Source organism: Charadrius vociferus, unplaced genomic scaffold, assembly GCF_000708025.1.
Source record: "Charadrius vociferus isolate BGI_N301 unplaced genomic scaffold, ASM70802v2 scaffold2500, whole genome shotgun sequence".
Classification (NCBI taxonomy): Eukaryota; Metazoa; Chordata; class Aves; order Charadriiformes; family Charadriidae; genus Charadrius; species Charadrius vociferus.
This window is the reverse complement of record NW_009646451.1, coordinates 6,892-24,465: the sequence shown is the minus strand read 5'-3', so window position 1 is coordinate 24,465 and position 17,574 is coordinate 6,892. Positions and strand designations below refer to the sequence as shown.

General features: G+C 56.7%; 1 protein-coding gene across 1 annotated transcript in view; it reads left to right on the top strand.

Annotated features, from left to right (window-relative positions):
* Nucleotides 1–2,725: 2,725 nt before the first annotated feature.
* STARD3 (StAR-related lipid transfer (START) domain containing 3) overlaps nt 2,726–17,574 on the top strand; it is a gene marked incomplete at its 3' end in the record, with an annotated part of 20,588 nt that continues 5,739 nt past the window's right edge. Inside the window, exons 1-14 of the mRNA XM_009882586.1 lie at nt 2,726–3,000; nt 5,937–6,014; nt 6,305–6,382; nt 6,473–6,526; nt 6,629–6,746; nt 7,870–7,968; nt 9,526–9,581; nt 10,430–10,522; nt 11,970–12,032; nt 13,092–13,187; nt 13,733–13,812; nt 14,240–14,344; nt 15,709–15,802; nt 16,253–16,328. Coding sequence (XP_009880888.1) covers nt 2,785–3,000; nt 5,937–6,014; nt 6,305–6,382; nt 6,473–6,526; nt 6,629–6,746; nt 7,870–7,968; nt 9,526–9,581; nt 10,430–10,522; nt 11,970–12,032; nt 13,092–13,187; nt 13,733–13,812; nt 14,240–14,344; nt 15,709–15,802; nt 16,253–16,328 — 1,306 coding nt within the window. The remainder of the gene's footprint in view (nt 3,001–5,936; nt 6,015–6,304; nt 6,383–6,472; nt 6,527–6,628; nt 6,747–7,869; nt 7,969–9,525; nt 9,582–10,429; nt 10,523–11,969; nt 12,033–13,091; nt 13,188–13,732; nt 13,813–14,239; nt 14,345–15,708; nt 15,803–16,252; nt 16,329–17,574) is intronic.

Below are 17,574 nucleotides of genomic sequence, written 5' to 3'. Positions count from 1 at the left end.
ACTGGGGCTTCGCAGGGGCTGCTCTGGCCTTTGCCAGGGATGGGGCATGTGCCTTGGCACAGGTCCTGGATCTCTTTTGGTGCCCGCCATCCCGTTGACGTTTGCCGCGCACACCCCTGTGGCAGCGCTCACTGGGTGTTGACATTGTCTCAGGATTTTGGCGGCTGCCTGCCCTGCGCGTTGGCTTCCCACTGGGATTCACGGAGCTCGCTGCCGAGGGTGGTGTCACCTCTCCTCCCTGCAGCCCCTCTCGCCTCCCGCTTTGTCCTCAAAACTGGAGGTCTCACCAGCAAAAAGGCAACAAATCTTTCCTCAGAGCCTTGAGAGCGCTTTTTTTTTTTTTTTTTTTTTTTTAAACCAAAAACACCCTGAGGGGTCCCCAGTGCTGGCGCCCCTTCGCACTGTGTTACTGTCACCCGGGGTGTCCCTCTGGGCAGCGTGTGCCACTCACGCTTCCCCGGCCTGTCGTGTCCGCTGTCGGAGCTGCGCTGCTCGAGAGCCCCCGAAAGCGGCTCAGCAGCCGGTGCGGCGCGGGCTGCGGAGGATGTCTGAATGCATAATACAACACCGGGGCGCTCAATAATTTATCTGTCACCCAGAAAAAGGCACATTTATACATGCTGAGATCCAGCCCCTGCTCTTTCTGCTCTGAGCTTTCTCCTGCCGGAGGGAGCAGTCCCAGTTGGGGGCCCTCATCTGGGCTTCAGGTATTTCTGCCAAACCCTGCTCTGTCCCACGGCGCTCTGAAGGTAAAGCCCTTGTCTCCGGTTCTTCCCCAGAAGTTTGTTATTGCTGGTTGGTTTGGGATGGATGCGCTTTCTGAAGCAGTGTTAAACCTCACCGGGAAGGCTGGGTTTTAACGACCGGTGGGTTTAGGCTGGCTGAGCTGCACGAGGGCTCGCACCGGCTGCCATGCTCCGCTGTGTCCCCGTGCTCTGCCGTGTCGCTGCACCGCAGAGCGGCCCCGGCTCTGCCTCGGCGTGGGGGGAGCGGAGCCGGCGAGTCTCGCGGGGTGATTTTAAAGCGCTGTGAAAGTTGCAGGGGGCTGCCTAAGTGCAAAGTGGTGTTTGAGGGAAGGAGGTGGCGACCCCCTGCCGTAGAGGAGGAGGCAGCCCGTGCATGAGGTGATGTATTATTTAGCGCTCACAGATGTCTTTAACTTTTCTCAGTTTGAGATGGGCCCCTCGCTCGGAGCAGCGAAGGGCCGCGGTCGTTGCAGCTGATCCAAAGTGACAAGTCTTCCAGTTCCTTCCGAAGTGCCTCTGAGAGAGACTAACGGGGACTTGACAGGAGTCCAGCTTTGTTCCCTTTCCAGCCCCAGTGCTCCCCAGGGGCTGGGATGCAGAAGCTGCTGGTGCAGGGACCCAGAATTGCCCCAAATCAGGCTGTGCTCAGCTCTTGGAGCTGCTCCATCGTAAGGTGGGGCTCGGCAGCACCCCTGGCTTTGTGTGCCCTGTGGATTTCCCCTTCCCACAGGCCTGGGCACAGTCTTGATATTATTTTTTTTCCTCAGACATTGCGTGGCTGCAGCCTCCTGTTGTTGCAAGTGAGATCTGTTGTAAACAAACCAACCTCGCTGAGATCCTGGAGGATGCAGGACTGCTGGGACAGTAGCTAATGTAGTAAAGAATCTGCTTTTTTGGAGGCAAAATGTCCTTGAGCAGGAGTATTTTGCAGAGGAGGAGTTTGTAGCTGTGCCTTTGCCGTGGGTGACTCGGAGGTGGCAGAGCCGAGGACTGACAGATCCCTGGCCTGACCTGTTTTGGCATCCTCCTTCCTTGTTTGTCTCCAGCGTGTGCTTAGTTGCACGGTCCATTAACATAGTGGCCTCCTTGTGCGGTGCTGACGGAGAGGAAAAATTTTAATACAATGGTTGGCACAGGCTGCGTGAAAACAGCCTTCAGACCTCAACACCTCGCTCGCGCCGGGGTTGCGTGCCCGGCACTGCCAGCCGCCGGCCCGGGACCGAGAGCAGCGCTTTCCCCCGCTGCCGTCCTGCTGCTCTGCTTGGCCGGAGTCAGGTGTGAAACCGGCGCCCCGCTCCTGAAGCGAGCAGGCTCCTCTCTCGGCCGTACAGGATGGGATCCGAGGGGATGACCGGCTCCCGAGGCTCTGCAGTTTGCCTTGTGCGGGATGCTGAGCCCCTGGGAGCTTTGCATCCCTGCCTGCAGAGGAGGCTGCCGTAGCTCGGGGTGGCTCTGGGATCCCAGGGACTGCTCCCTTTCAGATCACGGACCTCCATGGAAACACCCTCAGGCCTCTTTTCCTGCTGCCGCGGCATCTCCGCGGGGTTTGCCATCTGCTGCTCTGGCCGCTGGCTGTAGCCGCCAGCTTGGCTCGCCGTGCTGCGAGCCTGTTCTGGGTGGCTGCCTCTGGGTCCCAGTGACACTTGCTGGTGTCTCCGCGGACCCCCTGTGCCTCTGAGCCTTCCGCAGCCGATTCCTCCTTCCCTGCAGTGGGCAAGAGGGAAGGAAGGTCCCTGCTTGTGCTGGGGAATGTGGGGTGCCAGGGTGAGATGGGGCAGCCCTGGATGTCTTCGCTTCGGAGAGGGAAGCTCTTTGGCAGCCCAGAAAGTCGATATTAGCCTTTTCCCTCAGGAACTGTATAAAACAGACAGGGTCTGATTTGGTAGTAGGAATATTTGCCCTTAGAGGGGTCGAGGAGAAGGAAGGGTAACCGGAGATCCAAGGCCTGAGGGTCCCCATTGTGTCTCCCCGCAGGTGACGCGCTGACTTGGCAGATGTTGCCCCGACTGACGTAGGACCCAAGTCGCTTGGGCCAAGGATGAGCAAGCCGACAGACCTGCAGCACGACCTGGAACGAAGCCTCCCAGCCATAGCGTCCATCAGCACCTCGTTCTCCCAGAGCCAGGGCTTCTCCCCGTATTGCTACTTCTCTCCGGAGAAGAGGAAAGCCATCTCGGATGTGAGGAGGACCTTCTGCCTCTTCGTCACCTTCGACCTGCTCTTCATCTCTTTGTTGTGGATAATTGAATTGAATGTAAGTTGGGGGAAGCAAATCCGTGGAGTCTTTACCCTTTTAAGTTGTTCATTTTTAATTCTGTTCCCTCCGCATTAATTGCTCTGTTTCAGAAGTCTTGGGCCAAGTCTTTGTTTGTTCTTCCCAGCACTGGCCGAGGAACCGCTGTGCAGTTAGTGTAAGCTAAAGTCCAGCTCGTTTCCTGCAGCCGGGCTCTGTTGTGGCTGTCCAGGGTCATTAACACCGTCGCGTGTGGCGCTCTGCGTTGTAGTGTAACAAGATCTGGGGCCCGTGGAATCGCCAGGTTGAGCAGTTGGCCAAATTTCTCTCCTGCTCCCCTTGCCTCAAGCGAAGCTGCCCGCTGTGTTTGCCAAGCAGCTGCCAGCTTTGCTCTGTGTCCTCTTCTCAGAGCATCGGAGGAGCAGGGTAGGATGTGCAGACCCTCCTCTCGCCTGCCCAGCTGTTGGGCAGAGACAAAAGGGGCTTTGAGCTTTGGTCCCAACATACTGCTACTAATCTCGGCTTCTGAAAGCCGGAGATGCAGCTCCACCGCACAGGGGACTGGTGAAAGGGAACACGAGGGTTTTGGTCCTCTCCAAAGTGGCTGTCCCACCTTTGCAGGCCGCTGTGTTTGCTCAGCGTGTCAGCTGTTGCAATGAATGACCGAGGGAGGAAACCCAGTTTATATACCTCAGTCCCATCGGGTTGAAATTACTCCCGGAGCTGTATTTTGATTTTATTTTTCCTGAACTGGTCCCAACTGGTTTCAGCCGTGCTGGCGGTGGGGTTTCAGGTACTACATGTCCTCCCGTGGAACAACCTGAGCAGAGAGGCAAGATGAACAGATAGACCCCAGCGCTTCTGCGTGCAGCCCGGCCGGTGTCTGGCCTTTATTTATCAGCACTGGATCCTGCGCTCACTTAGCGGCTCTTATCTCTGCCCTGTTTATCTCCTGGGTGTCTGCACTTAACAGATTGTCTCAGCCAGCAGCTCCCTCACCCTGCCCGCTGCAGCCGGCCGTGTGGAGAGCCTGAAGAGACCTCTGCCCCCACCCCGACTAGGAAAAAGCACCTCTCGGCCAGCATTCCAGCCGTGCCGATGGTGTCCTGCACGCCCAGCTTGGACCCCGGCCTCCTGCTCTCGTCCCCGTTCTCTGGGCTCTCTGGAGAGGTGCTGTCTACAAATCAAAATATCCAGCCTCGGGGAATTAATTTGCCAGCGCGGTCACCAGGGTGATTCTGAGCATAGGTCTTGCAGGTAGCCATTAATGAGTGACTAACTGCTGATATTTGGGCCCCGAGCTGAGATGCTGCATATTTAAAGCTATTAGGACAGCTTATTTTCCTAGTTATGAAGAGCAACGATTTTATATCATGACTAATGCTTTTTTTATCAAACGGTTTCCTTCGCTGCGAGATAAGCTGAGCAAATTGGCCCTCGTTAAATGTCTGTTGCCTGCAAACTGTAATTCTGCGAGCTCGCTGCTCTCAGAGACCGAGAGATGCCTCAGACGGCTCTTCTTCCTTGTTCGTGGCAGTGGCCTGTATTTAAACTGAGAACACCTCCCAGAAATCGTAATCCAAAGCTTTCCTGGTGTCTTTGGTGCTCCTGCAGCATCTCATAGCGGAGTCCCGGTGTGGGGAAGAGGCTTTCAGTAGCAGCTCAGCAGAGCTGGCTGGCGCGAGTCCTGCAGCCGCAGATCAGATAAAGCAATAGCGCAGAACTGCTTTGCCTCCCCCTCCCTGAATATTAAGCACCAGCCCTGACCTAGAGGGACCGCTTCCCGATGGCTGCCTCTTCTGTCCTTGGACTGTCTGACAAGAGGGTGCCAGGACATCAGGCTGCCAAGAACTGGCCTGAGATCCACCAACTTGTTTCTCACAGATCATCAAACAGCTGTCAGCCTATACCAGCTTCCAGGCCAGCTGGGCTGCGTTCAAACCAATAGCCTAAAGGTGAAGCATTTGTTCCAGTTACCTGAGCCATCCGCTTTCTCATAAACAGCGATTCCAGGCTCCCGAGAACAGGATTTATGGTGTCAAAAGTACCGGGGCTGTCCGACCCCAGATTGTCTCGGGGTGAGGCAAGAGAGCTCTTCTGTGAGCTTTTTCCACACTCCCATACAATGTCCCAGAAAGCGGTTTTGCCTCTTTTAGATTTCCTTGCAGTCTCTCTGCGTCTGTGCATGTCCCTCATCCTCCTCTCCTCCCTCTGCCCCTTTGCCAGAACGTTTGAACCTGCCGGTTGACTTCCTCGGTCAGATTTCCTGGAGGGCAGCTCAGCACTGCTGCGAGCCGTGGGAAGCCAGCTGGCCTGGAAGAAAGGAGGGGGGACCCCTCGGTGCTTTGCACAACGAGGACGATCGCAGCTTAAATTCCACCAGGTTGCCGAGTGACCCCTGGGAGCCCTCCCAGGGAGATGTTTTGATTGTCCAGCTGTGGGAGATGCTTTGTTCAGTGCGTTACTGAAGGTGCTAGAGAAGCAGTTTCCTGTGTTTTTTCTTTTTTTTTTTCCCCACATCTCCTCCCGTACAGCTGAAGTCTCACCTGAAGCCGCACGTGGAGGTGGTGCGCACGTGTGGGAGATGGTGTCTGACCAAGGGCTTTAGGCTGTGCGAGTTGTGGTCGGTGGCACTGGATGTGCTGAGCCAAAGGAGCGGCTTTTCAGTGTTAGAAAACCCCCACATAGAAGCGTTTAACGTACCTGCCTGCTGCTCCAGCTCTGGCTACCCAACTCGTGCTCCTCGGTGTGAAACCGAGGGTGAAATGGGCTGTTGTATTCTCCCGTGGTCCTGCGTTGGCAGATGAGCCCGCGCCGTGCATGCGGCAGGCATTTGTATGCCTGGTGCATAACCTGACCTGGCGGTAACCTCTGGTCACCGCTCGGCCAGGTTATTTCTACCATTAGTTTCTTATCAGTGCACTCAATAGCTTTCTGGTTTCCTCTCTCCCCTTCAGACCAAGGATGGCATTCAGAAGAACTTGGAGAACGAAATCATCAAGTACAATTTTAAGACCTCTTTCTTTGATATATTTGTGAGTATCCCAGACTGCTGCAGGTGAGGAAACAGCTTGGGAGCAAGGAGTGGCGCGGCGGAAGGCTGGGCAGGGAGGGTCCGCGTGCCGGGGGGGCTGGGGTCTCCTCGCAGCCTCGTCCCTCACCTGGCCTGGCGAAATTGGGCAGGTCGCAGCCCATGCTGTTGCAGCCTTGACCCCGTCTGTCTAGGTGGCGAGGTCCTCGGGAGCTGGCCCGTGTCTGTGTCCTCCCAGCACCTGGCAGTGGGACAAGGGCAGTGACTGGTGTCAATGGCTTTTTGTTTTCAAAGGTCTTGGCTTTCTTTCGGTTTTTTGTGTTGCTGCTGGCCTATGCAATCATAAAGCTGCGCCACTGGTGGGTCATAGCGGTAAGAAGGCAATTTTTGCTTTCCTGTTTTTAGTTTTCTCTCCGCGCCTGGCGTTTGCAGGGATCTGAGATACGTAAATTTATTTTTCAGGTCACTACATTGGTATCCAGTGCCTTCCTGATTGTGAAGGTCATCCTCTCCGAGGTTGGTTTCCTTGGGCTCACAGGGGATTGCTTTGTGATTACTCGATGCTGCTGTTTTCCCGTTTGTGTAAACTCCCCGTGGTTTCTGCTTTCTTCCATGCAGCTTCTGACCAAAGGGGCTTTCGGCTATTTACTTCCTATCGTCTCGTTTGTCATTGCTTGGCTAGAGACTTGGTTCCTGGATTTCAAAGTCCTAACTCAGGAAGCAGAAGAGGAACGATGTGAGTATTTTGCTCCTCTATGGTAGGAGTTGGCAGATTAGACTACCAGGCCTGGGGTTTCTGCTGCTTTGGCAGCACCTTGACAGATATGACATTTATGGAGAAGTGATCTCCAGGCTGGCTGTGATGGTAAGAACCTGACTCAATTCTGTTATGGTATATAAGTCCCTTCAGGGGAAGAAAATACCAGATTATAAAAAGCATCTTTTAATTGAGTGGAGAAAAAACGTGCCAAACTCCCCAATGTCTGGATCCTGAAGCCAGACATGTTGGAAACAGAGCTCACCTCCGCATCGGAGAAAATGTTTTGAAACAGTGGGATGGGTGCCAGGCGGACTGTTGGACTCTCCGTCCCTGGATATCTGTCTCTGGATCTGGGCTGGAGACCTTTCAGAGAGGATTGCTTCAGTCGCAAACACGTTACAGGGGTGCGGCGTGACTTATGGTGTGTGAAATTTTACAGCCTCTGGTCGCTGAGGGTCAGACTAAATGGAGATCGAGTCTGACCTAATGCTTCACGAATTACCCTGCGGTGTTGGGTGCCTGTAACTTCCAGGGGTCCTTCTAGGGAGTGGGTGCTCGGCCTGGGCTGGCACGGCTGCCCGTTCCTCAGGCAGCAAAAGGAGTTTGTCGCTCTCCCAGGCTTAACTGGCGTAAGAGGACTTGGGAAGTGTCATGTAAATGAAGGAGTATTTGTCAAGCGGGGCTCGATCAGAAATGCACTGACTGACTGGAAAACACCAGAGGATGTTTGGGTCTTGCAAGGAGGCTTTAAGATGAAAAATGATCAAGTGTTTAATGCCTCTATTGGATTAGGCTCAGGTTCCAAATTGCTTCCAGGGGAAGCTCTTATTTAATTAGATGCTTAATCGCCTTTGGATTTGACAGGCAAAAGAGCCCATTGATCTCCATGCAGATAAAATGTCTCAAACAAAAGATGAGGCAATAGGAGCTGAAAAGCTTGTGGGCTGGCTGGTGTCAGTGCGAAAAGGCTGGCTGAGTCTGGAAGAAAGTGCCTGGGAGGGTGGTTGAGTAAGGGGTGGATGTGGTGGGGGCCCCGGGACCCCCTCGGTGTTGAAGCGTTGGACTCCATGTGTGTAAAACCTCGTGCTTTGATTCACAGGGTACCTGGCAGCTCAGGCTGCGGCCTCTCGCGGCCCCCTGCTCTACCCCAGAGCCCTTTCCGAGGGGCAGTTCTACTCCCCGCCAGAGTCCTTCGCAGGTAAGACGTGCTCTCCTCCCCTTCTGCCGTCACCTCGCGGGCAGCCAGGCCGCCTCGTTTCCCCACCTTGTTCCCCTCACAGCATTCCTCCTGGGTCTCTGTTCTATAATCGCCTCCTCCCCGAGCTCTTGTCTTGTTATCCCGGCCCTTGGCAGCAGCGGGTGGAAGGGCCTCCAAGAACTGACGCTGCAAAACGGGCTCCCTTCTCCCTGCGCTGCGCCCGTGCCTGGGCAGGGGGCACGGCCACACGCTGTCCCTCTGCCATCTGCGGTGCGGAGTCGGGCTCAGCCCCGCGTGCCTGGCTTCAGCTCTGTGGGAAACTGGAGCCTTTTGTGGTCTTGGGATTAAATGCTTTTCGCTGTGGCTAAAGTACTTGAAAAATGCTGCCCTCGGGATGACGACACGGGGGCGAGTTGCCACAAGCAGGTGAGGATAAGAGCTGGCGGCACGCCACTGCCCTGTGACACCGCCTCGTGCCGTCCCCAGAGACCTCCTCTGCTCGGCGGCGAGGAGACGTCAGCCTCCCCCCTCCCTGCGCTGCGCCCGTGCCTGGGCAGGGGAGGCACGGCCACGCTGTCCCTCTGCCATCTGCGGTGCGGAGTCGGGCTCAGCCCCGCGTGCCTGGCTTCAGCTCTGTGGGAAACTGGAGCCTTTTGTGGTCTTGGGATTAAATGCTTTTCGCTGTGGCTAAAGTACTTGAAAAATGCTGCCCTCGGGATGACGACACGGGGGCGAGTTGCCACAAGCAGGTGAGGATAAGAGCTGGCGGCACGCCACTGCCCTGTGACACCGCCTCGTGCCGTCCCCAGAGACCTCCTCTGCTCGGCGGCGAGGAGACGTCAGCCGGAGCAGTTGTCTTGGTGTTGCTGACGCTGGTTCGTGCTCAGCCTTCCGGAGAGCGGGGCAGCGCCTGCGAGGCAGAGGCGTTTCGGGGAGGCAGGGCCTGGGCTGTGTCGGCGTTGTCCCCGCTGACAGCCCTTCCCGTCGGATTAGGGCACGGGGATTGGACACCGTCTGTCCGAGGGAGACTGTACAAGTAGGACATTGAGATGTTGGAGTGTGTCCAGAGAAGGGCTACAAAGCTGGTGAGGGGTCTGGAGGACACGTCTGATGAGGAACGACTGGGGGAACTGGGGGTGTTCAGCCTGGAGAAGAGGAGCTGAGGGGAGACCTTCTCACCCTCTACAACTCCCTGAAAGGAGGGGGTAGTGAGGGGGGGCTGAGCTCTTCTCCCTGGTGACAAGTGATAGGATGAGAGGAAACGGGTTCAAGTTCTGTCAGGGGAGGTTTAGATTGGATATTAGGAAACATTTTTTCACCGAAAGGGTTATTAGACATTGGAAGAGGCTGCCCAGGGAGGGGGGAGATTCGCCATCCCTGGAGGTGTTTATAAAAAGGGCAGATGTGGTACCTGGGGCCGTGGTTTAGAGGTGGTTTTGTCAGGGCAGGTTGGTGGTTGGACTTGATGATCTTAGAGATCCCTTCCAACCTCGGCAATTCTGTGATTCTAAGTGGGGTCTTCATTAACTGTGTGTTAATCGTGTGCCTCCCCTCTAGGGTCGGACAACGAGTCGGATGAGGAAGGTGCAGGGAGGAAGGCGTTGACAGCTCAGGTAAACAGAGGCAGCGTGGCCTGAGGACGGCTACTCCTGCCCGTCTGCCTCGGGCTGCTCCAGGGCTGTGGGAGTGACTGACAACCCTGTGGCCCCGTCAGGGCGCTGTATCTGCAGAGCACCGGAGGCTGCTGTCCCTCGTTTCACAGCCGTCTGTTCTGGGGACATTTGGCCGAGGAGCTCTGCCTGCCCCGCGGCACCAGGCTCTTCCCCATGTGCCCCGGGACCGGTGGCATCGTGGCCACCGCAGGAGGGGCTCCTCTGGGTAACACCCGACATTAACCCGCTTCCCCGGGACTGCACGCTCTTGCCTGCAGCATCCCGCAGGGATGGGATTCTGGCTCTGCATCCCTCCTGTCCCTCTCTTCCCTTCCCTCTTTGGTCTCTGGTTACGTGGTCACATACCGAGAAGGGCATCGCCTCAACCATCCCCACAGAACGGCGGCTCGCGGGGCGGTCCTGCGCCTCCCCGAAGCCTGGCTGGGCACAGGCTGCTTTGCGCTCTTTTCCAAGTGGTTCTGCTGCCGTTCAGATCCAGTTCTGGCACCTCCACAGAAGGAAGCTCTGGGCATCTCATAGCCCTTTGCCTGCTGGAAACCCTTACGTTAAGGCGGGAGACTCACTGGTAGACGCAGCTGGTGTGTGGATACAAGCCAGGGCGGGGAGCGTGACTTTGAGCTCCAAAATGAGGCCTCTGTGACTCAAATTAAGAGATTTCTGCGGTGTGGTGATGGGAGATATCCCCTTTCCTTTCCCTCTGCCAGCCCTGGGAGGGGGGTAGCACGCCTTGCACACGCGCTTCAGGCTTTCTGCAAACCCAGCTAATGAAGTGCTCCCTTCTCTCCTAGGAGAAGGAGTATGTCCGACAAGGCAAAGATGCGATGGAGGTTGTGGACCAAATCCTCGCCCAGGAGGAGAACTGGAAGTTCGAGAAAAACAATGCAAGTGTCCCCCCGCCCCACCTGCCGGGCAGCGCTGCCGGCGGAAAGCACGGATGGCTTAGCAAAAACGGGAGGACAAATGAGGCTTTTGAAACCCTCCTTGCGACATGAAAAATTAACAAGCGTTACAATTACCTGATTGAATTAGGAATCTATTCCAGTTCAGTTAAATGTAAAATCCCCTCTTATTTAATTAGACATTTAATTGCCTTCCTGTTTGACAGGAGAGAGCCCGTCGCTCCTCCCTCTAGATGGCAGGCGGGCAGGGGCGCGCAGCTCACCTTCGGCAGGCGTTGGGCTGCGGAGCCCTGGCCGCCGGCGTGGGGAGGAGCGGAGGCGTGCGGGCCCTGCGGCGGTGCTGGAGGGCTCCGTTGCTGCAGGTTCTGCCCTCGCTCCACAGCAAGGTGCCTTTCAGCATCCTGGGGAGACCAAGCCAAGCTGGGCTCTGGCCTTTCTGGCCGGCTTTGGCCCACGTGAGAGGAGGACAGTGTGGGGCGCAGACTGCTCCCCCCACCCCCAAAGCTGTTTGTGTGTCCCCCCGCCTTCCCCAGGACAGGGGCCTGGTGGGTGCTGGAGTGTAAATCAGGGACGTGGCTCTGCCTTACATCTTTCCGCTGTGGCTTTGCCAAAGGGGTTTGCAAGTGGCAGCTCTCGCTTTGAGCAGCGCGGAGGCGCGCGAAGCGAAGCGGGTCCTTCCCTGCCTCTGTCCTCACTGTGCTGGTTCATTCCCTGAGCTCCAGTAGAGTTTTCTGGGGTACCTAGAACTCCTTTCTCTCTCTAAAGAGTGGCGAGAAAGGGGCAGTGTCTCTGCCCCCTAAAACCAACCCTGCTTTCTGCTTGTGGGTTCGCAACGTGGTTGGGGTGAGAGTCCTGCAAACTGCAGTCTCATCTGGTGTTTAAAATTCCCCTGTCAAGTGATCCATTGTCTGATGCCAAACTAGCTGGGCAGATTGTTTTCTTTATCCAAAGGGGGATGGTTTTAAATAGACTAATCAGAGTTTAACACAGGGCTAATGATGAAAGGTTATCATCTGTCCATCCCTAACCCCTCCAGGGAGTCTCTTCTCAGATGTAGGTAACAACAGCAGTGTTGGCAAAGTAACCCCTTTCTCTTACCCTGGTGTTGGTGCTCGCTACAAAGAGAATTTGACCTTGACGTGGAGTTTGCAGGCTGGCATGGGGCGGATTCTTTTTCTGTCTCATCACTGCTGCTGCTCTGGATATTGGTTTGTTTATGGAAATTTGTGCACGAGCATCTGAAATGTGCTCAGTGCAGTTCCCATCCTGGGGTCGCTGCCTGGTTGGTGGCGGGGGGGGCGGACAGGGGACAGTTGAGGGCTGGAGAGGGTCCGTCAGAATGGCACGCGTCCTGCAGACGAGCAGACTAGCCTGTAGAGAAGCGATTTATTTTGCTAACATGAATGTATCTTTCTTATTTCTTGCACAGGACTTCGGTGATGTTGTTTACACTTTTGAAATACCTTTCCATGGCAAGACCTTCATTTTAAAGGTAAGAACCTTCCTGGATCGCTTCCTTAGTCTGTGTGAAGCGCGACTGCTCTGCTCGGAGCCGTGGCTCAGCTTTCACGCTCTCTCCTGGCCCTGGCAGGACAGGTCAGGCCGCAAAGCACTCTCTCTTTGCTTGAGACAGATGAAGTGCACTGCGCGCTCTGGGGAATCTCTCCAGGAAAGCCCCTTGGCTGGCAGACAAACTCCCCAGCAAATATTCTGGGCCCCAGTCTCTGCTGGTAAAAGTGGGAGCAGGTGACTGCAAGACTCGTTTCCAACCCCAGCATCTAGGACTAATCTGACCAAGGAGGCTAATTGCAACTAATTGCCAGCAAGACCAGGGCTGAGCGTGCGTCTGCTGCTGCCTGGCATTGAGAAGAGCTGCTCGGAAGTGCCTTGCTCTGTGCCCTCTCGCTGGAGTGGCTTGGCTGTAAACCACGCTTTAATGAAGCATTGGTGCTGCGGTGGCTTTTCTTTGTTCCAGTGCATATGTTGCCTCGCTGGCAGGAGCTGCCCATGGAGCAGCTCTGTATTCGCGAGGAAAAAAGCTGGATGGGCTCACTTTACTGCATTAACCGTTTGCCTCCAAAGATCCCCTGTCCCACGGGGATGTGGAGAAATGAATGTCGTCGGTGCTGGAGCTCAGAATAGCTTTTCAGCGTCTTCCCGAAGCAGAACTGCTGATAAAGTGGGGTGAGGGTGGGAGAGGAGCCAGCCTGAGTCAGCCCCGAGGTCCGTCTGTCTCGCCGTGTCGCAGACTGACGCTTGCCCTCTCTTACGCCAGCACGGACCTCGGCAGGCGGCAGTTCAACGCCTGCTGAGACCCGAGGTCTGCTCTGTCCTCTCTGACTCCACCTGCGCCTTCCAGGTCCCTGGGAAGGAGAGCGCTGTGGCAGAGGGGTGACAGCCTTGGCGTCGCGTGCGCTTGAGCCAGGCCAACCTTGCCACTTCCCTCCTGTATTATCCCAGTTGTTCTTTGTGATCTGCCTTGCGTTCCTTAAAAATAATCTTACCAAAGCGGAGCGGGGAGACCGGCTAACTGCTCTGGCTCTGTTCTCAGGCTTTCCTGCAGTGCTCTGCTGAAACAGTTTACCAGGAGGTTATTCTCCAGCCTGAGAAGATGATCCTGTGGAACAGAACAGTGGCAGCTTGCCAGGTGAGCGTGCCGGACAAAGATGGCTTAATCACAGGAGCTCCTTGGAGCGGAGAGTTGGAGCTTCCCAGTCCAACACCGGCTGTCGGCGGTGCCCGGGCCCTACTGGAGCTTAGCTGGATCCGAGTCACTGAGGCGTTAAATCTCCGCTGCTCATCCGTACGATCCGAATGCTCGGCAGTAGCCAGCTGCATGCGTGTGCCCATCCAAAAGCCCATGAGGTGGGCAGGGAGATGGGCCAGCCGCTGAGCCAAGCCTGCTTTTGCTTGGTAGGGTTTGGGCGTTTTGCACCGTTGGTGTGGCGGGGATCCGGAGGCGACGCCTGCGTCCCCCCGAGAAAGGCAGAGGGACCGGTCCCGGGGCAGGAGACAAACCTGTGCACGTGCTGCCAAAGAGCTCGTCCCCCTCAGCCTCCCATCAGATGCTAAAGGCACTCCGGTTGCTTTGGATCCTGCTGCTCTCTCAGGGGAGGGTCCGTATCACCCGGCTGTTGGCACCTGCGGGCACAATCTGAGGAAATCTCTCTTCTTTTTTCCCCCCTGCTCCAGATCTTGCAGCGGGTTGAAGACAACACGATCGTCTCATACGATGTGGCAGCTGGGGCCGCAGGCGGTGTCGTTTCCCCAAGGTCAGTTTATTCCACTGTCTGTTTTGTACTGAGCCCCTAAACACCCTCCAAAAACACGGAGAGGAGCATCTGACTGTAGGGAGAGCGCTCTGCCCCAGCTCTGCCGCTCTTCGCTGGCCGGGAGCTGCCCGTGTCGACGAGGCCGGGCTGGCTGGCGGTGCGGGTAACGCTCCCAAAGGCAAAGAGCCCCTGAATTCTCCTCCAGACGTTTCTGGCAGGAGTCTCGAAGCTCAAAATCTGTCTCAGTCAGTCAGTCGGTCTCCCTGATAACAGTGCTGCGCTGTGCTTTGTCCGTATGTTGACATACCTCTGCCGCAGCCTTTCCCAGCAGTCCGGAGGGCAGGATCTGCTCCTTCAAAGTCCTGTTGCACGTTTTTAAAGCAGTCGGCGCCCCCTTTTTTTTTTGTTTGTTTTTTTCTTTGCTTAGGGATTTCGTGAACGTGCGCCGGATCGAGAGAAGAAGAGACAGGTACATTTCCTCAGGGATGTCGACCACGCACAACCTGAAGCCTCCGCTCTCCAAGTATGTCAGGTAAGAGGCAGGTTCTGGGTTTTTTTTGGTTTTTTTTGTTTTTTTTTTTAACTGGTATCTGACACACGCGCTTTGCTTAAGCTTAGGGCAAAGAGCCACTTAAATGAAAACCCTGCTGTCTTTCTGGCAGCGTTTGCAGGAAGCTAATCTATTTGTGGAACTAAACCTTGCTTCCCTTGTTCTTCTTCCTTTGTTAAAGAAACTCTCCGTGCTCTTCAGTGTTGCTCGGGCGTTTCCCAGCTCTCCGCTCAGGGGAGTGGAGGTGCCGACCAGGAACAGCGCAAACCCCAACCCCGTCCGCATCCTGTTTGTGTAACAGTTAATTCCCAAACAGGGCCAGCTGCCATTTCTGAGGGGCAGTAAACAGCTGACTGTGGCTCGCTTTGAGCCTCTCGCGTGCCTTTTGCTTCTCGTAAGCCAGTCACTTACTGACTTTAAAGGCTGCGGACGCTGGGAGATGGTCCCATGGGTGAAACAAGCTGCGTCAGGATGGACTGGCTCCCAAAGTGTCAGCAGGTCTTTGGCCTCTCCCCTTCCGAAGGGACAGCTTTGCCCGGCTGGTAATGGATCTCGGCGGGGTTAGTCTCATCAAACAAGGACTCCTTGTTACTGTCTGCTCCGGTGCCTGGGGCCCAGCTGTGCCACTTCGCGCACTGACTTTGTTTTTCCTAATAATCTGGTTAAAGTAATTGACATTTTAACTCGGAGCCGTTATAGCTGCCTCAGTCTATTTAAGAGCTGGGGACTTCAGGGCCTAGAAAAATCTTTTTACAAATGTATGCAGCAAAAATAGCGTGTTCCTGAACAGGGAAGGGAAATCTGTATTTGGGCTGTGCGTGTGAGCGCAGCTCTTGTCTCTGAGACGGATCAGATGGTGCGAGGAAGGATCTGGGGGCTGCAGTGAGAAGGCTCCCCGCGCCGAGCCTGTCCTGACTCCACAGGGCTTCCCTGGCCACTCGGCTTTCCTGGGACCGGCTCCTTTGCACCCGTTGCCACGGGGTTGTGCCTCGAAAACCCCTCGGTGGTGAAAGGCCGGTGTTGGCTGGGCTGGCGCGGTCCAGAGGCAGAGGCTGCTTCTCAGCCCGCAGCCCTGCGGCAGCCCTGGCACCACCGCTGCCAAGGCACCTGTGGGAAACCTGCCTTGCCGCGCTTGCTCCCGTGCCTGCAGCCAAAGCAGACACCTTCCCGGGCACTCTGCGCATCTGCTCTTACCCCCCTGGGCTCTCATCCTCGCTGCCAGGCAGAGGGGGCTGCTGCTGCCGCTGCAGGAGCTAGCGCAGGGTCGGCGCGGTGCACCCCGGAGCGTTAGAAAATGGCTTTTCAGCCGTCCCCGGCTCTGACTGTGCGCTCTTGGTTCCCCACAGGGGTGAGAATGGGCCCGGAGGATTCATCGTACTGAAATGTCCCAGCAACCCCAGGGTCTGCACCTTCATCTGGATTCTCAACACGGACCTGAAGGTAAAGCCAGTTCTTCGCTGATGCAGGAGCGCTGCGGCCGTATCCCGTCCCCAGCAGAGCTCGCCAGCGGGCTCCGGCACCCCCTGCGTAGCGCGGGCTGCGTGCTGAGCGCCCGCTCTCCGCTCCCAGCGGCTGCGGTGCTGCTGGCCGCTTCTGAAAGCAGCTTCAGCATCAAAGGCTGTCCTAAAGGGACTCCGGTTTTGCTGGTGGAGGTTAAACGCTACCTGAAAATCGCCCTCTTTCCCCCTGAAGTTGCCCCAGTGTGAGGTGGGGAAGCTCTTCCTCAGCTGGCAGGGGTCTTGCTTAGGGGTTTCACAGCTCTGCCTGCAGGACTGGGGGGCAGGAGATTTTTATCCTCTTGGGGGACTGAAAATAGTTGGGCATGTGAAGCGTTGTCTGGCTGCTCCCAGGAACCCGCTGCGGGGGTGATTCACTCGCCGCTGCTCCCAGACACGCCGCCGGGACAAACCCGGCCACCCCTGCGGCGCGCGGGGCTGTCTCCGCACCGGGGAAAGGCGCTTCGGCCGTAGGGGGTGACCCCGGTCTGGAGCTGTTTTGCGGAGCTGCGTGTCGAGCGCTTGCTGGCGGCCCAGACAAAAGGCAGCGCGTGAAGGAAGCCGGGGGCGGGCGGATGGGGGGAGCGGAGCTGGCCCGTTTTCTTCCTCCGCTGAAGGTTGACGTGGTAACGGCGCTGCAGCAGCGAGCACAAAGGCTCCATTCATCAGCGCTCTGCTGCAAAGCTGCGCGGCCCCCTCCCCTCCCACGTCCCTCCCTCCCTCCCCACAAAGTGGATCAGCTCCTGCCTTGCGAAACGCTTTGGAAAGGATTTTGCAGAAGCGCTCGCCGGGGCAGCGAAAGCAGGGGCAGAGCGGAGCGCGGCCTCGGGCCCCTTTGCACGGGAAATGTGTTTTCTTTCACGGATCTGGCTCCCACCCCTCTTCCGCCCCTCCGTAACGCGTGGGTTTGGAGGGATAACGAACCCCCTCGGTTGTGCGAGATGGGGCTGAGAAAGGAAAGACGCTCCTTGTGTTTCCCGGGCCGGAGAGCACTCGCCCACTGTCCGCCTCCGCCGCTGGAAGAAATGCCGGAGCGGCCGAACTATTAATAACCCGCCTGTCAACTGCTTCCACCATCTTCCTGAAGGGCTCTGCTGGTGCCCAGACCCCTCTTCTGTGCTGCCTTGCTATTTCCTTTGGCCCTGAAGAAGTATTTATAGCACATGGCTCATCCCTTCCTGCCACGAAGGGTGAGAATTACACACGTGTGTGTGTGTTTGTGTCCGTGACGGAGCTTCACCCCACAGCTCGTTTCAGGGAGGTGTCTGAAATAGCCTCTGGACCAACGGTCCCACGGTCTCCTGCCCCCGTGTCGCAGAGAAAACCTGCTCCTAGGAAAAGTCTGTGCCTCCTGCCCTGCTGAAACACCCCAGTCCAGGGAGGGGGGGAGTCCTGTGCCCACCTGAACCCCCAGGAGAGTCAGCCAGGACCCCCTCTCTGCCCCGGGACCCTGCATGAGCCCCCGGCGCTGCTCCCAGCCCTGCCTCAGCTCCCTTCCCCCGCAGAGACAGGGATTATTTTCCTTTTTTTTTTTTTTTTTTAATGCATCTCGCATAATAGAGCACAGGCCGAGGCGGTTGAGGTTGAGTCGTGCAGGGCTTTTTTATAGAGAAATCAAAACGCGTTTCAGTTCCTCCCCCGGATTAAGCTCCTTGAAAGCGGCAGCTCCCCGCTGCGGTGCTCGTGCATCCCTCAGCCCGGGCTCACACCGCCGGG